Source organism: Balaenoptera physalus (genome assembly GCF_965194825.1).
Source record: "Balaenoptera physalus genome assembly, chromosome: 6".
NCBI classification, from domain to species: Eukaryota; Metazoa; Chordata; class Mammalia; order Artiodactyla; family Balaenopteridae; genus Balaenoptera; species Balaenoptera physalus.
This window is the reverse complement of record NC_138885.1, coordinates 127,400,639-127,412,047: the sequence shown is the minus strand read 5'-3', so window position 1 is coordinate 127,412,047 and position 11,409 is coordinate 127,400,639. Positions and strand designations below refer to the sequence as shown.

Below are 11,409 nucleotides of genomic sequence, written 5' to 3'. Positions count from 1 at the left end.
ACAATGTACTTGCTACACTTGTACCTGCTACTTAGTTGTATGGCACTAGTGAGTATGGTAGGTTGATTACTCTGTTACTGGCCCTGACTGTATCCTTTTCTTCCACTGTTCCCTGCATCTGGAATCTTTTCTTCATTCTCTGCTTGTTGAAATCATATATTTATTTATTTCAAGGTTCAGCTCAAACATCTAAGAAGTATTTCCTGACCATCCTGACCAGGAGTGAATCTGTTCCTCTCAACTCCCAAACCACTTTTCTTACAACGATGCAAAATGACTTCTAGGGGAGGGAGGCTGGCATAGCTGGGCTTGGTTTTGGAGTTAGAGAGACTCAAGCTCTTTTGTTTTTAGATCTGTGACAAGGTGAAGACATGTTTCTTTGTTGTCCCCTTTTGGATGGTAAGTTGATTTCTCATTTACCCTTTCACTGAGGGTGTAGTTTTTTGGGGTTCGAGCTTCATGCAGGAGTCTCCTGTTACAGCTAGTGCCTGCCTAAGAAGACATGGAATTATATCTCCTACCCCCGTACAGCCATTAAGAGAGAAAGTTCTAGAACTCCAGTGTTTGGTAAAAGTCAATAGGGAGAAAAATAGCTTTTGTGCTTATCTCCTGGAATTCCTGCTCGTGTTCATTTTTGACTTTTATGGAGTCAATTCTTTTCATGCCTGCCCAACAAAAGAGGTGTTAACTTTATCCACTGTTTTTTTTTTTTTAATTTAATTTAATTAATTTATTTTTGGCTGCATGGGGTCTTTGTTGCTGTGCGCGGGCTTTCTTCTAGTTGCGGCGAGCGGGGGCTTCTCCTCGTTGCAGTGCGCATGCTTCTCATTGAGGTGTCTTCTCTTGTTGTGGAGCACAGGCTCTAGGCGGGCGGGTTTCAGTAGTTGTGGCTTGTGGGCTCAGTAGTTGTGGCTCACGGGCTCTAGAGAGCAGGCTCAGTAGTTGTGGCGCACGGGCTTAGTTGCTCCGCGGCATGTGGGACCTTCCCGGGCCAGGGCTTGTACCCGTGTCCCCTGCATTGGCAGGCAGATTCTCAACCACTGCGCCACCAGGGAAGCCCTTATCCATTGTTTTTTAAATCATTTTTGTAGTTTCAGTTATTCACAGAAATTACCTTGAGATATACATATAAAGATAGAATTAATATAATTAATGACATCATTAGGATATTATAAGTCAGAAGACTTTCATGGGTAAAAAAAATTGTCACCAAACTCATGATAAACCCTAGAAATTAAAAAAAAGAATCCTTCCTCCAAGTACTTTTTTTTTTTGGAAGGACAGGAGAGAAGCAAGAATAGAACAGTTCAATATACCTACATCTAAGGAATTTCCCCTAATTGCCTTTCTCAAAACTCACTGCCTTGGTAGAAAGATACTGAAGGTGTATGGAGAATACTGCACCTAAGTAAAATTCTATCCACTTCTGAAACAAAAAAAGGGAAAAAAAAGTTTGGGAACTAAAGGCTCCCAGCACTTGGTTTCATTGATGCATTTAATTTCATCAGATTTAGTATATCAGCTAAATACAATGGAAAAAGCAACACAACTGAAGGTATTTTTATCTGAACCACTTTATAGACACTACAAATTAGAAAAACAGCTGTAACAAAACCAGCGCCTACCACTACCAGGACGAAGATCTGAAAGGAGGCAAGTGGGTTCTTGCTACCCGCCAAGTCATTAATTGCTTTACTTGCTCCAGAGCCGGGAAAACTTAGGTGCATATAAAGAAACATGATATGGAATATAGCTCACAGCACAATATGATGAAATAAAATCTTTTGATACACAAATATAGCTTTGGTTGACAGTTTATTAAATACACTACATTTGTACCTTATTCTATAGCTTTTTAAATCATTCACACATGGACTTAGTAAAAATGTACTTTATAGAAAACCATCTGCAAAACTAAAATAAAAATAAAAATGCACATTTTGCCCACATCTTAAACTGCTGAAAATGTTAGGAATTATTTTATCGAAGGTGAGCCTGAAACATGAGGTGACTTGAGTTTATTAAATCTGACACCAGACCATGACTTCAGTAGTGTTAATGTTGAAATGTGGATGCAAAAATGTCTATTAACTAAACTGTTTAATCTAACAGTGTTTGAGAAACAGGACAATATAAAGTATTATTTTTCCTTTACAGACACTTCTCTAAATCCATTTTCTGTACACTTTTTTCTCTCCCATCCATAGAATTAGCTGTGCAGATTGATGAGGCAAAAACAAAACAAAACAAAACAACAAACAAACTAGATCCTATTTACAAAACATGCAAAGGGAGAATTTTAAGTAGGTGTTATGGCAGAACTGGATAAAACTAAATACAGTCGAGTGACAGGATATACCTTTACTCCTGCAAATATAAGTCTTTCCCCCATCCTTTCTGGGAGAAATACATTTTCAGGGTGGGGACTGTAAAACGGCATACAATGCAAAGACAGAAATAAAGAAGTTTGCAAATTCTTTATATTTCCAGCTGTTGAGACAGTATTTTTGAGTTGAGGTTACCTCTAGCGGCGAAACCAGAGCCAGCTGTTAAGCAGCCAGAAGGCTACAGTAATTGAATACATGACCATTTCTCTTTTAGCACGTTCTTTGTTCTCCTCTTCCAGAAGCTGTAGACGTCTATTTAGTTTGATTATCTAAGTAAAAAACAACATCAAAAAATGAATAGAAGCTTTAATGCATGATGCAGTCAGATTCTTATAAAGTAGTTTAATTTGTAAAAAGAATTATTACAAACACGAAGAGTTTCATTTGGAGCAAAATAAAGAACGCTATATATAGAAAAAATGTTATGCACGACAGCTTAAATTCACTTAAATTCTCTTCTCTTATGAGCTTCTGTCACTCAGCTTCAGTTTTTCATCTTTAACCTGCTTTAACTGTTCTATGCCTTCTCTGAGTTACTAAAAGGATCCCAATAATTAACCTACTGTAGTGGGCCCTGTGACCTGCCACCCATGCCCTTCAGGACTAAAAGGCTAATTCTCTACCTGTTGGGAGTGTAGGAGTGTCACTGGTTGACGGCACTGTCCTCGGCTCTTGGTCCTTACTGTGAATAGCCCTGGGCTGAACAACTGCCTTGCCCAAGTTCATGCTCCCTTATGAAGGCAGCATGCATCCACCGACTGGTCTGTGATGGGGTTAAAGGCCCAGGCCCCTTGCTCCAACTGTGAAGGGTCACCTCAGCTTCAGAGCAATTTATGGATGCACTGGTTTGCTTAAAATGTTAGGATTCTTTGTTATTGGCTAGAATTACATCAATCCATTTTGGTAATACTGCTTTATGCTGATCAAAACATGTAAATAGTGGTTTAATATGTCTTTAATCAAAATGGGAAAGTCAATTATGGTTTAATAAATAATTTCATAGATAAAATATTTTAATCCATGGGTTCCACTGGACAGAAAATGATAAAATGTTAGGAACTACCACTTTAAATATTATATGAATATAATTTAGGATTATATGATTTTTGGTATATTAAATACCTGTCGTCTTAATGAAGCTGCATCTACAACAGTCATGTCATCTGAGGTTCCTTCAATCGTTGTATCTATATTTGAAATGCCATACCTAGCAGATAAGAAATAAAAATATGATTTAACATTAGAATAGAACTAAAAGTACCTGGCAAGTCAAATCATGTAATGTATTGTGTAATGCTCAGAGAATTGTTGAAAAGACTGGTATTTAACAGTACAAATTACTAAAATATTTACCAATCTGAACGGGTACTAATAAAGGAAAGGAAAGAGCTTAGGGTAGCAACTACCTACAATACTAGGAAAGTGTCCTGAAAGTTTGAGAAAGAGAAGAAACCCTGACTAAAGATATAAATAAGGAGACACTTTTCAACTCAGAGGGACTGGCAGTGTTAAAAAGGACAGCTGGCTGAAAAGATCTGAGAGCTGCTATGCTAGCATGTAACGAAATACAAGTCTCCCACCATCTGATGTCTATATGTGGTTCCTCAGAAGTCCCTGCTGAGACTCATGGCAGGGAACACAAAGTAAACAAACTCCAGCTAAAAAAGGAAGACTGATCATTTTTTATTTCTCCTCCTCTTCTCAGTGCCTCTTCTCCTGCCATTTCTACTCTTCACTTCTTATTTCCAATTACTTATTCTCTACTGTGTCTCCACAGAAGCAATTATAAAATCAGCTGAATACATCTTGTCACTACATTCAGATCCAGAATTTAAATACTATAATTAAGAAGCGGTGTATAAAGTAATACTGGAAAGCAACTAAGACAAACCCTAGAGAAACATTAAAAAGTACTTCTTGTTCAAATGCAGTTACTTCTAAAGGCTCACTGATTTTTAAATGAATGACAATAAACTTCTGAGATACAAATGCACGCAAATGCTATTATTCCTCTTTGCCCAGATTTCCACTTTTAAAATATATTTTAATTAAGATACAATTTACATACCATATAATTCACCTCGTATATTTATATCCTTACTATTTTAATCCTGTATGGTTTTTTCAGTAAAATGGCACATTAACTTTTCCAAATGAGTGCATTATAAATAAACTGAATTTAAAAGTTACTCCTATGTAATCTACAGAGTTGGCACATAGAGCGTAATATTGATATTTTTAATATTTCAAGCAAGTCCCTATTACAAAAAACATATTACCACACAAAGGTGTATGAAGAGAATTATATTTTTCATCCAGACACGTTAAAGACAAGTCTGTTCAGAAAATCCTTTTGTTACAAATGCCATTGAAAATAATTCAAAAATACTTTAATAAATAATGTAAAACAATTTTTAATTGTATAATCCTGCAGTGTCATCATTCTGAACGCTGATTTTAATTACATAGGTTGCAGTTTCAATGGTAGATGGTGCGTACTGACTTTAGATAATCTAGAACAATCTCTAAATGTTCTTTTTATGGCTAAATTAACTGGCTTTCTCCTAATCTGCCCCTTCCTTCATGGGAACAGAGCAAATATTCTGGAATACCGAGAGTAACGGCATCAGATAGAGAAGTTAGCTACTAAGTTAGTAGGTGCTAAGAACTATGGCTTTACAAACATCTGAGTTAATTGTTCCTTTGAACATTAAGCAGAATTCTTAAACAATTAGTGGAAAAAATAAGGGTTGAAGATTCCTCTTCTCTACACTTTATCCTCAAAATAAAACTTTTCTATTTCTGTGAGGTCATACATGAGATAAACAATTGGGAAAAAAAAATCAAACAGTAGAAGCAATTGCTTCAAAGGTAAAGGGACCCAGACTGAAGAGAGAGAATGAAGTATAACTGAAAGGGACTCCCACAATTTAGATCCTGAACTAACTAAGGTTTTAAATATCTGTAAAGGAAATCTTCATGTGCTAAGAAATCTAAGGATATGACAAAAGACTTTACCTGTGTAATTCGACTTAAAACTAAAACCTGTATTGATCAGAGCTAAAAACTCTGTAAGAAATTTAAGTCAGATCACTGCCTGAAAATACTTTCACAGAAAAATAAAAGGATCACAAACTTACGAGAAATACACAAGGAAAAACTTAAAACGAACTGAGTTAATATTGTTAAAAGAAACAAGTCAGCAGAGTGGAAAGGGACCCCTAAGGACACACACTTCAATTTTCTAACCTGAATTCAGTATTAATGAGAAACCAATTATTTCCCTCTTTTCTTGCCTAAAAATGAACGTGCCAGCTTGCTTCCTCTCATCATAGAAATAATGCTGCCTGTTTTAAATCTACTGCTACAGATAATCCATTTCTGCTTAAAATAAATAAAATTGGCTCTGAAAAAATTACAGAAATGGTATCTGTAAATACCAACCAATTTTTTTTTTTTACCCTAGAAGTTGGGAAATGAGATTTTGGCACCTGAGAACCTTAAAGTATTTGTATGTGCCATTCTATCTGTCCTTGTGCATGACAGGAAGAAATAAGTACTCAGGCTAAGCATATCTGAAAGTGTGAAAGGGACAAAAATAAGAGACAAAAGCTTAATCAATGGATGACAAAAATTCTTAAAACTAAATTCTCTTTCTAAACGTTTAACTTCTCAGGTTACCAATGCTGATTTCCCCCAATTTAAGACGATGCTTTACAGACACATTTATCTACACACTGAAAGTGACATTACAGACAATTAACAACTAAAAAGGAAATGCTGGACAGAACCTCAGGCAACAATTAAAATGATGCACATAAAACAAGGTTTAAGATTATTTTTTTCTGTGTTTTAGCATGATCGCCTATAAGCTATTAAAACCATGTTTAAATACCCTGTCTCTGATGTTCCCATGATAATGTATCGTAACTATTTTTCTTTATACTCTTTTGGCCAAATGTCATGAATGATTAGATTCACTATTCTCAGAGAAAAACAGGATGTACTCATAGAGAAAAGCTGTAGAGATTCAAGCTATAATATAAAGGCGTGGCTACTACATGCATTTATGTCCTGCAAACTACACGTTCAGTCAACTCTTTACCCTGGTAATTACAAAGTCTCAAAGTTTACCTGGCGTTGTCATGATGAGGGTTAGAGGTGGCGGCAGCAGACCCACCACGCAACACAGGTCTAAGGCAGGTTTTTGCGGGAGAAGGCACAAGACAGAATCAGGAACCAGACAGTAACAAGATAAAAGCAAAAATAAGACAAAAATAAGACAAATAAATGTCAAATATGTTTGTATGTTTCAATACAATATATTTCAAACACTTCAAATATCTTTGTCTCACTGTTCTCCATTTTATGATTTTCCTAAGTTTAATATTTTGCAATGTGGTAAAAAACAAAGGGAACCTACATTTTCATAACAAAATAGCACCAGCATATAATTTTTTTGGTGCTTATATTTTGATTTATGAAATTCAAGACAGAAGACAACTCTGTTCAAAATGTATAATTTCTCTCTTCTAGTTGGGAAAAAACTCACCAGCAACTTTAGAAGCATGTCAAGAACTGGTTAGTAGCACCTGCATCATCATGGTTGCTCATCTGATATCAAAGCTCTATCTCAAAAACGAAAAATTTCCAGAAACTCCCATTTCTCACAATTCCTTGCCTCCCACCTCATTAATTTTGCTTAGTGCCTGATACCTTAATATAGCTGTGTCTCATTCAAAACCTCAGCTCTCAAGAGCAAAACTGCAAGCCTCAGTTCTGGAGCTAAGGAGATCAGGGACATGCTTTGAGGGGCATACTGCAGCACATTACAGGAAGTGCAATCAAATATGTGAGCCTGACCTTGAGAGACAACCAGGAGCGACATACAGGACTGCTGGAAATGAAGACTAAGGTGCACTGGGTTTTCACCGAGTACATACTTTGATTCTAGAGGACAATTAGTTCTCTACCTAGGTAAGCAGTAACCTTTCCAATAAATTTTATTTTATTTTTTAAATCAGAAAACAAAAGCTCTACGTGGTCACTGGTCAATTTCCCAAAAAGTAATCAGCAATATTTATAACCAGAGAAAGGAGACTGGGGTAGAGAACCTATATAAGGATTTGAAGAATTATTACATTCTGTTTTGAATGTCTCCTTCTCTACAGACTGATCAGGTTTTGCCTGAATTTAAGTATCAAGACAATTCTTACAGTAAACATTTAGTACCAAATGCACTATTTTTTTTCTGTAAGTTGGCACAGCTGTAGAATTTTGGTTACAATACAAATCACTATTTTATGTCAGGTCAATTTATACAAGAAAATTTTAATGTTTAGCTTGTATGTTTCCTAAAGGCACTACTGGTGCTTAAAGAAATTTTCCAGAGCCTACAGGATAAGAGACTTTTGGGTCAGATGTTAGACTTCTATTTTGTTGGCTAAAGAACAGTGAAAAATTACATATGCTTGAGACAGGTTTTTAACTCATCCCATCCTACTAATTAATTTATTCTGTGACATTAGGAAAACTTACTTAACTACAATCCTACATTACATTAACATAAGAAAGGTTAAAAATGAAGCCACCGCTTTGTGTTACATAAAGCTTTTTTTAAAAAAATCATACATTGCTCAAAAGGATCTGCCATATTCAACATATTCCACCACAGAGATTTCCCTTTTATAATGCAGAGCCAGAAAATAATACAGTTACCTTTCATAACGTATTTCATTTTGTCTTCTCACACTGGCAATTGACACATATAATATAAAAGTAAATTAGAGAGATATCTGGCAAGGTTAGAAACTTCAAGTACCACTTTCTACTGTAAATATGACTTAATACATTAAAAAATCTTTTTAAGTTTGAAAATATGTTTTGTAATTAAAGTGGCAAAAGGGAATGAGATTCAAGGCTCTACAAGTTCCCGCATTAACTTGTATACTGACATTTTTGAGTAAATAAATGGTCTGACTTAGCAGAATATGTTTCTTTGCTAAAAAAAAAATGGAAACTTCTACAGTAAGTAAACAGTTTGGATGTATCAGGAATTATATGAACATTTTAAAAATTAAAAATTTAAATTTAAAAATTATAAATAACAAACACTGTTTCAACTGCAACTTTGCATTTCTAGGTCTTCCAGGTAATATATTTATATGGATACTTGCAAAAAATATAAATTATTTACATACTGGTTTCTTATTCTTTTCATTCAAAGCTAGTATAATCTGTTAAAGAAATAATCAACCTCCCGCCCCTTTTTTTGGGTCATGCCACGCAGCATGCGGGATCTTAGTTCCCTGACCAGGGATCGAACCCTCGCCCCCTGCAGTGGAAGCGTGGAGTCTTAACCACTGGACCGCCAGGGAAGTCCCTCAAGATCCTTCTAAAAGTAAAACTTAAGCATGCTGAACATGACTAATCTGTCAATACTTAAATAATGTTCTTTCATAGGGACTAAGTTTCTTTTTAAAAACGTTAATATTTTGCATTGGCAAGTGAGATACGGAGCTCTAGCAGGTGTCAGAAGACATGAGCACTTCATAACTAGCAAGGACTAAACAGCATTTTAAATCCAAAGAACATACCTGGTGCTTGTCCCAGGTGTTTGGGTAAATTTCTGACACCTCAGTTTTCCAAATGCACAGCACTGACTTACGTAAATAAACTTTTCTAATGTATACCTAGGATTTAACTTTGTTTTCAGATGAACTTGGTTTTAGATCATATAAGTTCTCAAGATGAGAAAACAAAAATACATAAACCTTTCAACAGTGTCCCTCAAAGTATAAACTAAAAATAGTTCTTATGCCAAACAACTGTGAAAACGCATTATTTTATGATAATAAAACAGGCAGACAGGTTTTTTCTTTCTTTCTGCCAAATAGTTCTAACTTAATTTAACTATACCTAATGTGATGGCTTAAGACCAAAGATAAGATATTGCATTAGCATAACAGCCAGGAATCAAAAGCAGAAAGGAAAAAAAATGATGTACAGAGCAAGGAACATAAAAGCACTTAAAACTTTATAAGCAGTATTATTTTATAGTCATGCAAATAGAACATTATCCAAATTTCACATTCCTATTTCTTGTATCTGGTAAGTCATGCTAGACAGTTCTCGTAGTAGAAATAAAAATTGATTTGGCACTTACAACTCTGATTAAATCTTGCTGAACATTTGATCATAAGAAATTTCAATGCAATGGGGAAAAAAAAAAAAACCTTTCAAAATTGAAAGCATCCAATAACACTAATGAGAATCTAATCCTCCAGGCTCCAAGGTGTGTATCCAGGAGCAAAGAATTATTAATACAACTACTTTATGAATTTTAAAAATCTCATTTAAGTGAATAAGAAAAGATCCTTCCCAGAAAAGGGAATTTTAGTTATCAATTTATTACAATTTTAAAAAATCACTTAAAGCTCAAAATAGTTTTTTATAAATAAAAGAATACAAAGTAAATTTTGTAATTAGTAAGATTTCTGATTTTGTACTTGTGAGCTTGAGGCAAAATTTTTCCATTAAGGAGTAAAAAAATCCAACTATTTTTCCATATACTGCATTGAATTGTGTATATGTAGGGGGATGGGACAAATAATTTTAACGTACCGGGGCTTTGTCATCTAGCTATTATTTAATCTATATAGGATTTATAAACACCTTTCTCATTCAGATATTTTCACTATAATAGCATTTGATATGATATAATCTGACCTAATAATCCAGTCTCTTCCAAGGACCTATTATAATTAAAAAGTTATAGAGGATACCTGGTGAAGAATAAATCTATGTTAAGGAGGGAGGAGAAAACAGGGCTTTGGAAATATTAGTCAGGTGCCAGGTACTTTATATTCAATATCTTTTTAAGGATTTCCCATGACACTAAATAAAGAATTTGAGTCCATTAACCCTATATCTTAAATAAAGGCAGGGGAAGGGGGAAGATTCCTCATAAGAATCCAGAAAACTAGGTTAATATTAGTATTACCCTTCTTTTTTAAAAATAGATGAAGAAAATGAGGCCCAGAGAAGCTAAGCAATTTGCCCAAGGCCATCATGTAGCTAGTTGTTCAGTGGGGTGGATCAAGATTAAATCTGACCCTCTCCCTCGATCCATGTTTTTTCTTCTGAACCATGATGCTTCTTACAGGCTCCAAATATTCTAAGATAGTCCTTGAAGCTTCAAAGAGATAAGAGGGACTCTAAACCTTTGGGGAGGGATATATATACACACACACCCACACATGCATACACACCTATACATGAATACATATATACATAGATGTATATATAATTTTCCCCCTGCCATGAGTTTTCTCTCCTATGCTCTTTCTGGTGCAGCTTTAAGTCCTTGGGCCCACACGTATGGGAGCCCTGGAAAGGGTCAGAAACAGTAGTCGAGCAGCAGGAGGTGAAACACCTGGGGCTTATGTGAGGATCAAAAGCACTTAATAACAAAGTTTGTTCACAGCAAGTCATAAGACATATCACTTCCTAAAGTAAGAAAACAGGTTTACTGGAAGGGCCAGCTAAATTTATTGGGAATTCTTCAAAATGCAAAATTAACAATCTAAAAAAATGATCATGAAAATTCAAACACTGACTCACAGAGTTACTACATAAAATGTTTAGAGTTGAAGTGAAACTGACTGTACCTTCCTCATACTATGCCAAAAAAGGTCCCAAATTCCATCTTTTTAAAACACCATCTAGTAATGAAGCAAGGAGAAAAAAGTATTTGAAATAATGGCAAAAAATTTATTTGAATGAACAAGTCTAAGTATACTACTACTGATTTTACTTGGAGATGTTCGAAAGTTAGATACACTATCCATACTGAAAAAAATCAGCATTAAAAAGACAACAGCACCTGGGATTTTCAGTACAGGTCTGGAAATCCCTAGTTAAGAAGAAAGAAAAAAAACGTCCTGGCAGCTACACTGATATCATCTTCTCAGATTTGCTTCCTAATCCAACCACATTAGTAACATAAATGATTAAATCAAAA

General features: G+C 35.1%; 1 protein-coding gene across 12 annotated transcripts in view; it reads right to left on the bottom strand.

Moving 5' to 3' along the window:
• MFF (mitochondrial fission factor) overlaps positions 1–11,409 on the bottom strand; it is a 39,481-nt gene that overhangs the window by 3,689 nt on the left and 24,383 nt on the right. For 5 of the 12 annotated variants that reach the window (XM_082465646.1, XM_082465657.1, XM_082465652.1 and 2 more), the window contains 4 exons: positions 8,106–8,138; positions 6,522–6,581; positions 3,510–3,594; positions 2,463–2,656 (listed from right to left, as the gene is read on the bottom strand). In XM_082465646.1, coding sequence (XP_082321772.1) covers positions 2,525–2,656; positions 3,510–3,594; positions 6,522–6,581; positions 8,106–8,138 — 310 coding nt within the window. In that variant the 3' untranslated portion in view covers positions 2,463–2,524. Of the gene's footprint in view, positions 1–2,462; positions 2,657–3,509; positions 3,595–6,521; positions 6,582–8,105; positions 8,139–11,409 lie in introns of those variants that run through there. The other 7 variants (XM_082465650.1, XM_082465647.1, XM_082465654.1 and 4 more) reach the window with 3 other exon arrangements.